This window comes from Pan troglodytes, chromosome 21, assembly GCF_028858775.2.
Source record: "Pan troglodytes isolate AG18354 chromosome 21, NHGRI_mPanTro3-v2.0_pri, whole genome shotgun sequence".
In the NCBI taxonomy this organism is placed as follows: domain Eukaryota; kingdom Metazoa; phylum Chordata; class Mammalia; order Primates; family Hominidae; genus Pan; species Pan troglodytes.
Genome location: NC_072419.2, coordinates 57,673,063 through 57,690,294, shown reverse-complemented (window position 1 = coordinate 57,690,294; position 17,232 = coordinate 57,673,063). Strand labels below are relative to the sequence as shown.

Sequence of the window (17,232 nt, the reverse complement as noted above, 5' to 3'; positions counted from 1 at the left end):
ATCCAAGCTTGAGGAGTGTCTTTCTGGCCATGGCTGGGCCCAGGCTCTCGTGGGTACTCACGTGGTCTCACCAGATTTTGGAAAACATGCTTGAGGTTTGAGCGAGAAGCAGGACCCAGCCTATCCGTTCCTTCCTGTTGCTGCTTTCTCAGGGGATTCAGTTCCAAAGTCAGCAGTCAAAGGGAAAGGGCCTAGAGTGAGTGAAATTCACCCTTGAAAGTCCTTTAAATTGCACCTGAAGTATTAATACATCTGGGTTGTTTTCCCCATGTAATCCTGAGCAGCCATCCTGCTGCAAACTGAAGTTTGGGAACCTCTGAGCTCTGATAAAGGAAGGAGGAGAAAGTACAAGCAGGTGTCTGGGCCTTGTGTCTGGGCCTTTTAGCAAAACAGAAAATTCCTAGTGCAGAATGGGATACTAACAGAAGTCAGTTTTAGCTTTTAGAAATCCAGTAAGAGGCACTGGCTTCCCCAGATTGCCACCCTCAAAACGTAGGCAAAGAGAACACCCTGCTTTTTCTTCTTTGCCATCAGCTTATATATATATATATATATATATATACTAGGAGTTGACAAACTACAGCTCTTGGGTCAATCCTGGCCCCCAGCCTGTTTTGGCAAATGAAGTTTTATTGGAACACATCTATGCCCATTTGCGTACTGTCTATGGCAGCTTTTATGCTACACTGGCAGTGCTTAGTGAGAAAGAGCCCACAAAGCTGAAAATATTATCTGGCCCTTTCCAGGAGAAGTTTGTTGACCCCTGGTGTATCATCATTTTGTGTCTATAGCCATTTTTATTAGAATACTAATATCCTTCTTACTGAGTTGAAACACCTCTTTGTATATAAATGACTTTGTCATATATACTGAAAATGTTACAGCATGTTTTGTGCGTAATTTTTACATACTTAAGATCGGTTCACTTTTTCCTTTCCAGTTGCAGGCTTAGTAGTCACCCTGAGATCATTCTCCATCAGTCTTTTAGGGCACCTCTGTCTAAGGATGAGCACAGGCCAAGAGCACCATGGCAGACTCACAACTGCTGGCCTCAATTGTGTTCTGAGAAAGGGACACTTTCTCCAGCAGAGCACTTGCCTTCGTCACACGGCCTCTCTCTGCTGGCTAAGCAGAGTCTGCCATAGCCGTCCCCTGACTTCACGCAAATGACACAGAGGATTCTGGGATCCCCAAAAGAAAGAGGATCAACACTGTACAAGTTAATTAAATAGGCCCTGAGTTCAAATCCCAATCCCCTGTCACCTGCTAGGGAGAGTATTGGTCTGCCTGTCTCTATTTCCCCATCTATAAAATGGGGATGATGATGTTACCTAGGAGCAGTGTGAGAATTAAATAATAGTCCCTGGCACTGTATAGGGCCTGGCACACAGCTCTCAGGAGCAGTGTGAGAATTAAATAATAGTCCCTGGCACTGTATAGGGCCTGGCACACAGCTCGTATTCTTTCATAGAGAGAAAGACTCCAAACAAGTAACAGATCAGCAACCGGCACACAGCTCGTATTCTTTCATAGAGAGAAAGACTCCAAACAAGTAACAGATCAGCAACCCAATCGCATGAAAATCAGCTTCCTTAAACCAAGAGGACCTAGACTGATGGTGCAGGGTCTTTGGGGTGGGCTAATGCAGGCATTAAGCACCTGCTGTGTGCATGGTGCCATGCATGAGTGGGGCTACTTGAAAATTCAGTACTTGCTTTTGGAGCGAGTGAGGGCACCATGGCAGGAATGTGGGGCGGCTTCCAGGAAGAGGCAGAGCACTGCACGTGGCCCCATTTAGGAACAGGTAGGAGGAGAGGTACAGTTGCTGGCCTAGGGTAGATTATTGGAGGAATAAAATGTTGATGGCAATAATACAGGAGAGTGGTTCAGCACCCAAACCTCAGAGGCCGACTTGGGGAGGACAATCCTGGCTGTGACCTGAAGTTTCCCAATCCCTTTCTAAGCTTCTGTGTTCTGTTCATAAATAAATGTTATTGAGAACTTCCCATGCACCAAGGCATCATCTAAGGGATATGGGGGGAAGGAGAGCATCAGCGCAGCAGGGGATAGTGAGGAGACAGGAGTGCGACTGGGCTGGGGGTGGCCACCAAGGGGGGCTTTGCCAAGGAGGCTGTTTGAGCCTTGGGTAACATGAGCGAAAAGGAAAAGTGTTTGTTAGACTGGGGAAAACATGATGCTACCCAGAGGAGCAGCGTGAGGAAGGTGAGACAAGAGGAGGGAACAGTGCTGAGGGGGGACAGACAGAGACCAGGAGAAATGGCATGGTGAAAGGGCACTGGGGTTCCCCTGCACCCTGGTACTCGAGTCTGCAAATGTGGGACCTGTGGACCCTGCATGAAGTGGTTGAGCAGAGACCGCCCCCCCCTCAGAACTTAAAGCCCAATGTGGCTCTACTCTGTCACCACCACCTAGCAGGCATTTCTGTTCTAGAATTTTCTCCTTGTTGGCAGTCAGGGGAACAAGTGCCGACATTTCAGAAAGAGGAGGTTCCTACCCAGAGAGGTTTGGGCGGGAGTTGAACTCAGGGCCACTTCACCACCCCCAATAGCAAGAAGGTCTAAGTGCATAGGGTCACTGAATTTTCCAGATGCAACTCTTCACTTCTATCTGAAAGTAACTCCCAGAAAGCAGGACCATTTCCATCCAAGAAGAGGGAAACATGCTTCTGCCTGTTTGAAAAGTTTCCCTACTTCCCATCCCCTGCCCCAGCCCTGTGTTCTGAGAAGGGAAACAGCCCTTCGAGAGGGCCTTGGTGCCAGCGTCTCTGCCTACCAGCTAATTTTAGAAAGCTGAGGCTGTGGAAAGTTTTCATTAAGGATCCACTCCTCTCACTTCCTAGGTTGAGAAAACAGGAAGCCCTTTGGAATCCGGGCTTTGAAAAGCTTCACATGAAGCTGCCCCGACCCCACCTGCCCCAGGCATTTGGCTTTCGCTACATAAGTCCTACACAGCATGGTCAGCTTATCACCCCTGCAGGGAGCACTGAGGGTCTGGGCTGACAGTCCTTATTCAGCTTCTGGTTTAGGGCCCCTGGGAGTCAGCTGTTACCCAGTACACAGTAGATGCCCAACTAGTGCTGGTTAGCTAAATATATGAATTTGTCCTCTACATTCCTATTAATGAATCCGTTTCCACATGTTGGAAAAGTTATACATAATGTATGTATATCTAATACATATATAATACATATCTAATACATATATACTGGTCTACAAACCAATACTGGCTGAACGCTGGGCACTGTGATCTTTACTTGCATTATCTCATCCAAGCACCTCAGCAACCTGGGAGGTAATATTTTTAGATGCAATTTACAGATGAGGAAACTGAGGCACAGAGTGGTTATGTCACCAAGGCAAGGTTCACCAAGCAAGGAAGTGGCAGAGGTGGAAATCTAACCCCGGCTGGCTCCAGAACCCGACCTCTCATGTACATGCTTGTGGCATGCCTGATGTTCTGGCACAAAACATAGCCAATGTTTGCAAAGCACGGAATTCAGAGTCCAACATGAAGCATGGGGATTTTACTAACCATCATAACCACCAGCTATTGAACACCAGGCACTGTGCTGGGCACTGTTACCTATGTGAATGCTTAGCATCCTCACAACAGCCTGAAAAGGTATGTGCTATGATTCCCACTTTACAGATGAGAAAATTGAGGCATGGAGAGGTAACATCATACAGTCAGAGAACGAGCTGAGAATCAAACCCGGTCATTCAGCTCTTTGCATTCCCCGACTCTGTTAGGGAGGTTGCAAACCATCTGGGCAGGGGTTTTCCAGCGAAAAGCACCCTGAACCTAGAAGGGCCCAGCTTTGACCATGGAGAAACTTCGGGCAACTCTGAACATTTAACCCTCACTGCCAATGTAACTTAAGGCTAAGGTGAGAAAAGGAAGTATGAGGTGGTGTGGGAAGAATTCAGTGTCAGAACCAGGAAATGGGAAATGAACCTACCTTTGATGGGACTCCCAAAGGGGTCTACATCCTCATGCCTTCCACCCCACGACTAGTCAGTATGGTCTACCTGTAAAACTGAAGGTGTAGACATACCTTAGGGAGCATGCCTCACGGATGGGCTGTCACCAATAGCACCTTCTTCTTTCCAAGAATGTTTTAGGGGGAACCTTTTTGCAGGATCCACTATCCTAAGATCTCAGTGCCCTAATTCTAGTAATTAGTACCTTACCCAGTGGGCAAAGTGGGAGAAGGTAGCTTGCTTCCTGATGCCAGTGACTGTTACTGCTCTTGGTTCCCTGCTAGGAACTCCACACATACTTCTGGGGAGAGGGGTGACCAAACTTTCCTGAGCTGGCACATGATCCTTCAACTGGTTGTGCTGAAATGGAAACTATGTTTATGTTGATGGCTAGTCAGTCTTTGGGGGGCCCTCACTTGCTCTCTTTGTAAGGGCTCCTCTTTTGAGAACCGTAAGTTTTATGGATCAAGAAAGAACCATGTTTTATCAGACTTAATCATGTAATAGGCATTTTCTAGATGTGGAAATAGTGGAAGTAGTTTGGTACACAACAGCCTCAAGCATGACATCAAATGCAGAAGAGGAGAAAGTTACTTCAGACATGCCCTATGGCTCAAATCCATTTTTCCCACAAAGATTTCCATTTCTGCCACAAAGATTTGAAAAAGTTACCATTTGAGCAATTTTCACTAACAGATCTTTAGCACAAAATATTGCCTGAAGAAAATATGATATAGGAAAGCATTCCTTATATTAAAAATTGTCAAATATACAAGCACAAGGAACAACAACAAAAAAAGTATTTAAAAAAAATAGAGATGGGCAGAATGGTTCATGCCTGTAATCCCAACACTTTGGGAGGCTCAGGTGGGAGGATCGCCTGAGCTCAGGAGTTTGAGACCAGCCTGGGCAACAGAGTGAGACCCTGTCCCTACTAAAAATTTTAAAATGTAGTCAGGTGTGGTGGCGTGCACCTGTAGTCCCAGCTACTCGGGAGGCTGAGGCTGCAAGGAGCCATGATCGTGCCATTGCACTCCAGCCTGGGTGACAGAGCAAGACCTTGTCTCAAAAATCAATAGCCCAATAGAGGTTCTAGAAAGTGAACCTGATGCATGTTTTCGGTGCCCTCTCACTCGCCCCATTCTCTCTCTCCCCCCCTCCTCTTTTCTTTTGTAGTTAATGAAATTATCAGGAAGGAGTTTTCAGGACCTCCTGCCAGAAATCAGACGTAAAAGAAGCCATTATAGCAAGACACCTTCTGTATCTGACCCCTCGGAGCCCTCCACAGCCCCTCACCTTCTGTCTCCTTTCATGTTCATCTCCCAGCCTGGAGTCCACACGCGGATCAATGTATGGGCACTAAGCAGACTCTCACTTAAGGAGCTTGCCACCTCCCTCTAAACACCAGAGAGAACTCTTCTTTTCGGTTTATGTTTTAAATCCCAGAGAGCATCCTGGTTGATCTTAATGGTGTTCCGTCCAAATATTAAGCACCTGCTGACCAAAAGCACATTCTGCATGAGACAGGACACTGGAACTCTCCTGAGAACAGAGTGACTGGAGCTTGGGGGGATGGACGGGGGACAGAAGATGTGGGCGCTGTGATTAAACCCCAGCCCTTGCGTTCGTTTTTCCAGGTCACAGATACAGCTCCTGTACCTTTTGAAGGCAAGGAGTTCTCAGAGCAACCAAAGGAACGTGACCCAAGAGCCCAGCTTACAGGCTGAAGAAACCCAAAACCCTCGATAGAGACAGAAACTGAACTGTCAGTCCTTAGAGCTCGCCCAGTCCATGCCACAACTGGGCCACAGCTAAAGCTTTATTTTTGAATTCTCATTCCAAAACCAAACTGTCTTGCCCAGACAAGATCACCTGTTAAGACTTCTTGGCGTTAAGTTATGACATGTATACGCGTTTGTTATTATTTTTTTTTTCTGCTTTAAAAGGCTGGCCAGGGCACCTAGCCCTGGAGCTGTCTTGGCGAGCTGTTCTTTAACCCCTGCAGCACGCAGTCCTGCTAACACAATTTCCATAGACTTGGGGGGCTGACCCAGGCTGCAGAGAGCAAGCACCTGTCTGCTGCAGCTGTACAACCTGGATGCTTTGCAAGGTTCCGGCTTGCTTTCTTCCTAGCAGCCAGAGTGCTTTTCCGTAAAGCGGTGGAGAATCTCAAGCAGGTGCATTTAATTGAGGAATAGCAGAAGGGCTAAAGCAACCAAGAAAAGAAGTGTGGGTATTTTTGTTAAGTAAAACAGCCCAAGTGCTTCTGGAGGTGGGTTTCTACCAAGATAGAGGAAAAGGGCTGAATTCCCTCTAAGTGGGACAGCCGAGCTCAGGATGCGCTTCCCAGCTTCACTGGTTAATTTGACCTGAACCTATTTAGAGATCCCTTCTGCCCCTGAAGACCTATCCGCACTCGAATTCTAACATGAAGAAATCTACTCGAATGCATCCTTTACTTTGAATGAGCTCTATTCGGTTGCATGTTATATGTGATTTCCTTCCTCCCAACTGTTTCCACTGAGCGCACCCACAGTCTCCCCTAGTCTTCCTCTGTGGGTGTGATTTTTGTGATTTTTACAAACAAAACCCTTGAAGTTCTTGGCAGATGTGTTTGTTTCTGTTTGCATGTACTGCAGATACCCCAGGAGAAGCAGGGGGATTCATTTTTCAGCCATTCAGTTGTTTCCTCAATAATCCGCAGCAAAGTGAAAATATTCTTAGCACTCAGACTGTACTTAGAGTGTTTTCTCAGTCCAGTCTGTACAGTCTGTAGGCAGAAGGCCTCAGAAGAAAGTCATGGCCACTCAGTGCCCACTGTGGGCTTTGTAAGTCCTGGCTCTCCCGTCAAGGTTACCCAGAGGTAAAAGCTTCCTGGGAGTGGGGCCAGGTGTGTTTGGCACTCCAGATAGAAGGCAAAATGCTCAGATTCGGGCCTGTGCACTTGTATGCAACCTGTCGGTCAATACCTAGCATTTATTTTTCCCTGACAATGAACGACCTTTCCCTCACCCACCCTAAGCTCAACGAGTTTAGCAAAATTCTCTTTTAAACAAACAGAATGCCAGTAAGAGGTTGACCCCTACCACGGAACTTCTGGGATGCTAAATACTTCCTCATGAACAAAATAAGTTCCTTATTATAAGTTCCTTATACTAGCAGCTTCACCTAAAGAATTTTCTCTCCAGCAATATTGACTTCACTGGGGAAAAGCCAAGAGTGTGTGGTGAGTGATTTGTTCTCACTCGACCTGGCTAGGACTGGCTAGGAGCCGTTTTTTGTACATGAGGGAATTTGGGCTTTCCTCAGTTATCTGAATGTTTTACCCAAGTGCCTTCCTGCTATTGTAGCAAAGTAGCTCAGCTTCCTTGTCCACAGGGTGAAAAAGGACGAATGCATTTTCCATCAGTTTTCTAACTATGTTAGCAAAAAGGGCCTCCTGGTAGCTCAACCTCCTGTACGCGTGTGTGTGTGTGATACACACACAAATAAACCCCTCTGTTTTTCTAAGACATCTTAGCTGGATATTATAGGAAGCACTTTCATAAACAACTGTAACAAATCGCAAAGGAAAGAGAAACAAAAGCATTAGATTTGAGACATAAACAGGCAAGAGAAAGTGTATTAGGAACTGACAGCTATCAAGGAAGTTTTGTCAGTTACAAATGCTAGGAGGAAATTTTGCCAAGAAGGATGGCTCAGGAAATATTTCCAGTATGGGAAGAGGCAATAAGATCCTCTAAGAGAATGAGAAAGTAGGGGTGTCTAAATGGTAAAGATGGGTGTGTTGCACGTGTGTTAGAAGGATCTCAGTTGAGTGAAGGTTTGCACTGCTACATCTAAGTTAATGTAAATATGTAGCACTCTGACAGGTCTACCATGTTGCTGAATGTAGTATATTTCCAAAGTTTGCAAGTCTTCCTGTATTGTACAAAGATGCTGCTGCTTGATAATATGTATAGCAATCCAGATTAGTATGTTATTAAATTTTATTTTCTTACCTGTATTTTTATGCTTTTTACCTGTCCTCAAAATATTACACCCCTGTTGGAATTAGATTTATATTTATAAATGGTCAGAAATCTTTTTAAGTGTCTCTTTTTACACATAGGTTGATTTTTTTTTTTCTTAAAAGAAATGATGTATTCTTGAAACATTTGTTACTCATTCCAGGAAACAAAAACCCATATAATAAAACCCCCACTCAGAGCCTGTTAGTCACCTCTCTAGAAGATGGCATCTCAGGAGAAGGAATGGCTTTGTGGAAGAAGGAATCACCTTTTTCTTGCTCAAGAATTATGCTGACTTCAGCCCTGAGCCTGGATCTGGTCACTGAGAATCATCAAGTGTCTAGATCCTTCCCCCAAAATAACTAATTTAGTAGGTGATTTTGATTTTAAAAAATTGACACCAAAACCCTGCCTGCGTTGTAATGGAATTCGAAAAGAATTCATGTTCACAGAACTCAACGTTCAGGCTAATATTTACAGAAGGGACCAAATCTAAATCCTGGTAGATAACTCCTGTATGCTTTATCCAAAGGACACCCACAGTTTTCCAGCATAGATATAACCAAGGATGAATTGATTCCTTCAAAGAACTGGGAGGCACGGATATTGCATTTTTTGTTTACATCCAGTAGCCAAGACGCCTCAGTGAGCCAGTCTTGGGCAGAGGCTGTCACATTTAGGCAGATTGGAAGTTGGTATGTATGTTCTAATTCTCACTCTGGACTACAGTGAGGCTGAATTTATCATGTCAAAAAAAAAAAAAAAAAAAAAGACCTTTCCAAGTGCTTTCTATTGCTCAGAATTGAAAGAATGTTTTCATTTCAAGTTTACAAGAGGCATGGATGGAGTTGTGACGTTCTTGACAAGCTGGGCTAACCTTTCCCGAACTTGTTTCCCGGAGGCAAGGTGCTCGGTGACCCAGCGCATCTTAACCTTGGGTCCCCTAGGCTCGAGGCTAGGGCATTACGTTTCATGGAACCAAAGCAGCCAATTGCATAGCAAGTATTTTCCTGCATTCCAATTAAATGCTTAAGAAAGAGCAGCATCCTATAAAATTGTGATCATAAACATCCATTTCCCTCAGCTTTTGTGAGTGCCTTGACTTACAGCCAACATCACTGTTTAACTCAGTCTGTTTAAAAACAAACTTTTCTGGTGGTTGATAACAGAGAGTTGCTCCCTGAGCCATCAGGGTCCTGGGAGCTGGAAGTGAAAGGGTTATCAACATTCTACCTTTATGCAGCTGTTGGCTGACCAGAATAAACTCCCTGCTGAGTTCAAGCTTTGAATGGAATGGATGCAAATGATGTTGTTTCCATTAGAGCAGGTGCTCACAGCATTCTGATTGGCCTGAGCAGACCGAGGCTATGGCTGTTGGGACAAGCTTAGCATCCTGGACATCTTGTCAAAGAACCTCACTCACCCCTATGGCCTCTACAGCCCTCAGAGGAGAGAAAACCAGTACAATTCTCCAACAAACAGGTCTCTCCAACATGGTGGTGCTGGCAGGCTTAGGTTTAGAAAATCCTGACTGTTAAAGGCGTTTGAATACATCACATTCCTATGCAAATGTTTTTAATCTCCAGTTTAATGTAGTTTATTTTTCCTATATGTAAAGTATTTTTATACGGCTTGTATCATGATAGTTTAGCAATAAAACAGTTGGAAGCAACATCTACTTTGGTGTATCTTTCTTTTCCAGAGAGGCTACTCAAATATCCTCTTTACATTTCGGGCTCCCTCAGCAAGGAACATTTTGGGTGCACATAAGTGTGTGCATTTACTCCTCGTCTCAGCCCTAGGAGGTAGGTACAGTCCCACCGTGCTTGTGACTCAGGCTCAGAAGCCACTTGTCGGAGGTGACAAAGCCACATGGTCAACCTGAATTTGTCTGATTCTCTCCAGCACAGCTCTGCTGTAATCTGTGCCTTTAGACTACTTTTGAGGTAGCATTCATAAAAGAGATTTATGACGCCCAACTTAGACCAGCTTTCCAAGGGTCCCAAAGCATTCATGGTCAACTGGGCTAAGCCAGCCACTTGGAAGGCAAAAGCCATCATTTTTATTTGAGCATCTTGCAAAATATCAAGGCTAAAGAAAAAAAATGCACCTTATAACTTCAAACCCACAAACATAAGTACTAGAACCTTCTAGCCAAGTTCCTCCTTAAAACAGCTTTTGCCCTCCTATAGCTAAAGCACCTAAGAGGTTTGGAAGTAGCTGCTATTTTTAATGTCTTAATATGGTTCGAACCTCCTCCCACCCTTTAACCCCAGGGAAATGGGATACCTGCCCCCGGCCCTGTGTTTTAGGGACCCACTTCACCCCACCATAGCCCTGCACTTGGAATGTCTTCCTGGGAATTTTCTAGCCCCCCTATTCCAGTGCGTGTAACCAGCACTACCAAATGGGCAGGGGTCCCAAGCTCAGACAGGGACCTGCGTGGGTCCTGGCTGCTGGAAGTGTCTATCTTGAAATAGCCTTAGTCTCCCTCTGGTGGCTGGGACTAGCTGGCTCCCATTTCTCCCCTTCAGATGCCCCAAAGAGCTCTAGAACCTGCACCTACAGGGTCCAGGCCAGCTTCCAGAAGAGCACCCTGGTGAGCAGATTGCTCCTGATGGCTGGTGCAGTATTTTCATTGTGATTTTTGTGGGATGGTGTGAGACTGGATCACCAGAATGGTGCTGATTTAGGAATGGCTCAAATTGCACATGCAGACAGGAGCCCCACAAAAAATATCTGCCCAGGGCTACACCTAAGAGGCAACTGTGTCCCACTAAGATGATTGCTGCCGCTGCGGCCAACTGTTTTGCTTTAACTCACTTTCTGAAAACCTTACACCACTTCTCCTGAATCGAAAGTCAAAATCACTTAAGCAGAGGACAAGGCTAAAACTATACAGTCATTTTTTAAAAAGAAAAAAAAAACAAAAAACAAGTCTGTGTTCTACATTTATATTTAAGCCACACTTAATAAACACAAATTTGGCCTGTGCCTCAGTTTCCCCAGATATAAAATGAGGACTCTAGTCCCCACCTCACAGGTGCTGCATGCTTAATCAATATTACCTATCGATCCACCGTCCTGTCATTTAACAAACAGATTTCAGATTCACCTAAGGCATATCATGGAGCCTTGAGCTCATCTTGAGACCTCATTTGACTAATATCTGGAAGAAAACATTTAGAGCTCCGACTATGGGATTTAAATTTTTCTAAATAGATCATTAAAGCCAGAAACTTGAGTTTATCCAATTTTCAAAACCTGAGATAACAAGGAAGTTCGTATTGGAGCATCTTGGGGTCACTTTGCCAGGAGTTTGCAAATCTGAACATTGTTCCTTGCTGTATCCAACAGCATGGGGTAGTTTCGTACAAAGGAGCAGAAACAGAACAGTGGTTTCGTGCCAAGTTGGAATTTAAGAAGTGGTAAGATTGACAGGAGAAAACAAATGCTGACTCCTACTCAGCCTCTTCATGTTCATACATTGGGAGGAAACTGGGTTCCTGGTAGGACCAGGTTGAGTATAAAATAACGCTGAGGACAGAGGCACAGAACCACAAGGACCTTTAAGAAATGAAAGTGAAGTCATTTCTTTTGTCTGTGGATCCCCAGTAGCTGTGATGGGGTATAGGGGACACACTTGCTATAAACCTCATGACATTTTGTGGTACAAAGATGGACAAGGTCGGACCAAACTTTCTCCAAAAAGGGCTTCTCACTCTAAACCACCTCTTGCCCTGCCCTCCTGGTAAAATTCAGAAGTTGAGCTTTGTAAATGGCCCGATGAGGAGTTATCAAAGAAACAAAACCCCCTGCTGTATATCTGCCGTGTCCCAGGCCCTCTAGGAATCCCTGATTTACTAAAAACTTCAAGCTCTGAAACACTGCGCTGGACTCGAGACAGGAAGTACAGTGACAATTCACTCTGATTTCCAGGGGCTATACTTTTTACATCAGTGATCCCTAAATTTTTTGTTGAAATGGGGACACTTCATCCTTCTATGAAATACTGACAAAACTCCTTGAAAACACATTGCCAACAGTTTCTGCTGCTGTGCAAAGTGTCAGAGGATATTTGATTCAGAACCCTCTGTCCTTAATACCATGAGAAAAAAGCATTCACAGGACAACCACGGAGAGGGTTGTATTTATGCCTTCACATACACACGTGCCAGACTCCTGTGTGACCTCCCCCTCTATGTGCCTTCTTCTCTTTGGTAGCCAGGAGGCATTTTGAGTTCAACATGCCCCTAAATTTCCTGATTCCCAATCTCCTCTTCTTCCCTTCTCCCAACACACGCCCATCTTACTCATCAGTTTATGGCAACACCATCTACACAGTCGCTTAGTCAAAACCCTGGGAATAACCCCGGATCCTTCACTGTCCCCACTGCCCACACATCAGCAAGTCCTGCTGGGTCCCTTCTGAAATCATCCCACCTCTATGCCTCATGCTCACCAGAACACCCTCATCTCCTACCTGGATGACACAACAGCCCTTCGCTGGTGTACTCCCGACCTCCCCGTCCACACAGCAGCCAGATCGAGGTTAAAGCAGCCTCAGATCCCATCACAGCCCTGTTTAAAGCCCTCCACGGCTTCCCTTTGCGTTCAGGATGATCCGAATTCCAGGCAAGAGGCTCAGCCATCTTCCTCGGCCCCAAGTTCTCCAGCCTCCAGGTCTCTTTTCTGTTCCTTGCCCAGACCACACCATTCCCCACCTCTCTCTCTCTCTCCTCCTAAAACTTGAAACGCTTTGACCCCCGAGTTTCATGGACTGGCTCTTCCTCATTCTTCAATTTTCCAATCAAATTCTTGTCCTCAGAGGACTTCAGTGACCGCTGTCATGTGGGACCTACCCCATGCCCCGCCCACACATGCACTCAGCCTGGCGTGTCAAAAACGCTGTTTGGATGGCCGTGTGCATGTTTGCTGCCTGTCTCTTGCCCCTGTAAATTCCATGGCGGCGACGATTGTCTTGATTTGCTCAATGCCATCTCTCTACCACCCTGGCATGCGGTATGGTAGGCCCCCAGGAACCGGGTGTTAAATGAGCAAACATGCCTTTTCCTGTGCATGGAGAACAATGGGCTCATCTGGCATGTATGGAAAACTAATCATTTCCTAATATTTAACACATTTTATAAACCAAACAACTGACTCAAGGGAGACTTTCCTCCTGCCCCACATGCCTCGGTTTATTCATCTCTAATTACACAGCGGTGTATTCCAGCCTGTCTTCTAGACAGAGCCAGTTCCCTTTGCTACAGAAAGCCATAAAGACCATAATTCCCTAGAATCCTGGAGCCTGCCAGGCCAGTTATCTGCTTTCTGGCAGCCTGCAGTCACCTGTGGCCCTCCTGCTTGTAAAATGCTCACTGCTGTAGCTCAACAGCTCCTTGGGGACAGGTAAGAGAAGGGCCAGCCAGCCAGCTGCCGTTTACAAGCCCAATCTGAAACCGGCTTCTCGGGGGAGTCTGTTTGACAAGGTGAATAACGGATTGTTTGCAGTGGAGCGAGGTGCGGCCAGCGCCTGTAGCTTGCTATGTTAGATGGTGCTAACGCGCTCCGGCTGGGCGCCTCTCCATCTGGTCCTCCCCAGATACACCTGCAGCCGTGCAGTTCAGGAGCCCATGTTCTCATTTATCCTCCCCGTGGTGCAAATAAGCCAGGGCACCCTCTGTGTGCTGCTGGGGTCTTCGACACAGACCTTGGCCCCTGAGCTGGGCTCCAGGATCTGAAGGTGCAAGGGCAGGCTCTCCTAAAATCTGCCCTGTGGACACCCCCACCCCCCTCCAGTTCCCTAGACCAGCACTGCCCAGAGTAGGTCCAGGGCTCCTCGGAGAGTCGGACAGTGGGGGTCCCAGGTCCCGTGACTTCCATCTCCCAGGGCTCACGGCCTCCCCTCTGGGACGAGTCTCTTTTGCCATTTATCCCTGTTTATGTCACTCTCATCTCATCCCCTGGGTCTCACTCTGACCCCCATGAGGCTCAGACCCCACTTTCTGCCCCACAGCCCCATGAAATGGTGCTGCCCATCCCTCTGCACCTCACTGCCCCCCATAAACAAACCCCCACATCCTCAGTCTTCCCTCCCCCCAGGGCCTGCGTGTTTTCATCCTAGCTGAAACCCACCGCTCCTGAGCCCTGTCTCCTTGCAGGCCTCTGCGACAATTAGCACAAACTTAGTGGCATAAAGCAACACAAATTCATCACCTCACAGTGCTGGAGGTCCAAGGTCCAAAGTAGGTCCCGTGGGGCTAGCATCCTGGTGTCAGGAGGGCTGTGCTCCTTCTGGGGGCTCTGGGGGAGAAGGTTTCCTCATCCTTTCCAGCTTCTTTGGAAATAAACACCGCTTCCCGCATTCCTTAGCACTCAGCCCTCATCTGCTGGGCCAGCCATCCCATCACTCTGATTCCACTTCCAGCCTCACGCCTCTTTCTCTAACAAACTCTCACATCTCTTTCTTTTGCCTCTAAAGACTCCTGTGATTACATGGGGCAAACCTGGGTAACCCAGGGTACTCTTCCTTTCTAATCACTGGTGATTAGCAATCGCACCTGCAAAGTCCCTTTTGCTGTAGAAGGTAACACATCCACAGATGATGGGCATTAGAACATGGACATCATTACGGGGCCCTTATCCTGCCTGCCATGCCAATGTGGCAGTGTTCAGAGGTGATGCCTTTAAGTGGTGACTCTGGATCCTGAGGGCTCTACCCTCGTGAATGGATGAATCCATTCATGGATTAATGGGTGAATGGGTTATCATGGGAAGGAAACTGGCGGCTTTACAAGAAGAGGAAGAAAGACCTGAGCACAGCACATTAGCACACTCAGCCCCTCCCCATGCGATGTCCTGTGCCACCAGGGGATGCTGCAGAGTCCCCGTGAGCAAGAAGGCGCTCATCAGATGTGGCCCTCGGCCTGGGACTTCTCAGTCTCTACAACTAGAAAGAAATTCCCTTTCAAAATGCCCAGTTTCAGGTATTCTGTTATAAGCAACAGAAAACGGATGAATACGTTGTTCAAGGCTCACGGACCACATCAGTGAAGAACACAGACTAAGCAAAGTCTCCATCCGCGTGAAGTGGACATCCCAGCAGGGTGTAGAGGGAGGGAGAAAGGCCTCAAAGAGACCTGGAGCTGATCATGTTTCAACCTGAACTCTTGCATTTCTCCTTCCTAGCACCGTCCCACCCCAGCGTGTATTTCATTTCATGGGACACCGTCACCCCGGTCACTCAGGCTAGAAGTCCAGCACCATGCTTGGCCCTCTTCCTTCTCTGACACCCATCTCCGATCTGTCAGGAAATCCCATCAGTTCCCTCTTTCAATTTTATCCCGAAACTGACCCCATCTCAGCCTGGCACTCTTCTGAGTCTGGTGTTTGTTTCAGCACCACCTCCTGCTAGGACTGATGTGGTAATCTCTCAGCTGGTCTCCCTGCCTTTCCCCTTCTGCCTGTCCTCATCACAGAGTGTTCCTGCTAATCTTAGATCAGGTCCTTCCTCTGCTCAAGATCCTCAGTGTGAAAGACAAAGACCTTAAATGGCCACCAAAGCTTTCCACTGCCCACCTCCCTTCGTACCTCACCTCCCAGTACTCTCCCATCTTGCCCTCTGCTCCAGCCCCCTGATCTCTCACTCTCAAACATGCCACACTGCCTGCATCTCAGGGCCTTTGTCCAGCTGTTGCTTCCACCTGGCATCTCTTCCATTAGACGTAATAGCTCCAGATGTCAGCAGAGACACTGCCTAAGCTCCCATCCTAAAATCAGGCCCACTGTATTCTCCATGGCTACTTGGACCCAAACAGATGCTGCTATAGTTTGGTTTATCTGATCGCCCTCCCCTCACAACCGCCGCCATATCTCATGTTGAAATTCCATCCCCAGTGTTGGAGGTGGGGCTTAACAGAGGCGTTTGGGTTATGGGGTGGATCCCTCATGAGTAGGTGAATGCCCTCCCTGGTGGGGGGTGGGGGTAAGTGATTTTTCACTTCATTTGTTCCCATGAGAGCTGGCTGTTAAAAGGAGCCCAGCACCTCCCCTCTCTCGCTTCCTCTCTCGCCAGGTGACCTGCACACATGAGGTCCCCTGCCTCTTCCACCAAGAGCGGAAGCAGCTTGAGGCCCTCACCAGAGGCAGATGCCCCATCTTGAATTTTCCAACCATCAGAACCATGAGCCAAATCAACCTCTTCTCTTTCTAAATTGCCAGCCTGAAGTATTCCTGTGTAGCAAGACAAATGGACTAAGATGTCTAACACAATCTCTGAAGGCCTGAGTGCATCTGTTGGTAAAAGTCCTTCAGCTGCATCTTGGTGGCATCCCGATGAGGGGAGGGGGTGGTAGGAATGATCCACCTGGTGCTGGCACTCAGGGGTTGCACTATCTACAGAGAATTTTAAAACAGTATTTCAACAATTGCTCTGATTTTTATTATCACTAGGTACTGGCTTTTTTTCTTTTTCTTTTTTTTTTTTTGAGACAGGGTCTCACTCTGTCTTCCAGGCTGGAGGGCAGTGGAACAATGACAGCTCACTGTGACCTCTGTATTTTGGGCTCAAGCAATCCTCCCACCTCAGCCTTCCAAGTAGCTTGGACTCCTGGTAGCCACACCCTTGTGTGATCCCCTACCCTTGATTGTGGGCTGGACCTAGTGACTCGCTTCTTAGATTACAAGAGGTAATGACTTCCATCTTGCTGGCGCTCTCTTTATCTGAGTCTTCTCATTTGCTCCCTCTGATGAAGCCAGCGGCACTGCCTACGTGGAAAGAACCCAGGGCAGCTCCTGGTCACAGACAGTGGGGAACTGAGGCCTTTGGTCCCAGCCCATGAGGAACTGAATCCTGCCCACAACTGCTGATCTTGCTTGGAAGTGGATCCTGCCCCAGCGGAGCCTTGGGATGACCATGGCCCCCGCTGACTCCTGACTGCAGCCTGAGAGAGACCCTGAGCCTGGGGGCCCAGATAAGCTGAACCCAGATTCCGGGCCCATGGGAGCTGTCAGATAATGAAAATGTGTTGTTTTAAGCTGCTATATTTTGAGGTCATTTGTTACAGAGCAATGAAGAACTAACATATACAGAGAGGTCATGTAACCAGGCTGAGGCCACATAGTCTGTCGGGGGTTGGGGGAGGGTCAAGATTCAAGTCCAATTTGTCTCCTAGAGCTTGTGAGTTTTTTTGAGACAGGGCCTCACTCTGTCACCCAGG

At 47.1% G+C, this 17,232-nt stretch overlaps 1 protein-coding gene and 1 long non-coding RNA gene across 7 annotated transcripts in view; one reads left to right on the top strand and one right to left on the bottom strand.

The window, feature by feature from the left end:
- Positions 1-10,546, top strand: part of NFATC2 (nuclear factor of activated T cells 2) — a 178,586-nt gene extending 168,040 nt beyond the window's left edge. For all 6 annotated transcript variants that reach the window (XM_063802591.1, XM_003317015.7, XM_063802592.1 and 3 more), the window contains one exon: positions 5,178-10,546. Coding sequence is in view for 3 of the 6 variants with exons in the window: in XM_003317015.7 (XP_003317063.1) it covers positions 5,178-5,233 (56 nt within the window). In the remaining 3 variants the exon portion in view is untranslated. The remainder of the gene's footprint in view (positions 1-5,177) is intronic.
- LOC112206532 (uncharacterized) overlaps positions 1-17,232 on the bottom strand; it is a 30,554-nt gene that overhangs the window by 379 nt on the left and 12,943 nt on the right. The gene's annotated exons all lie outside the window — the stretch shown is intronic.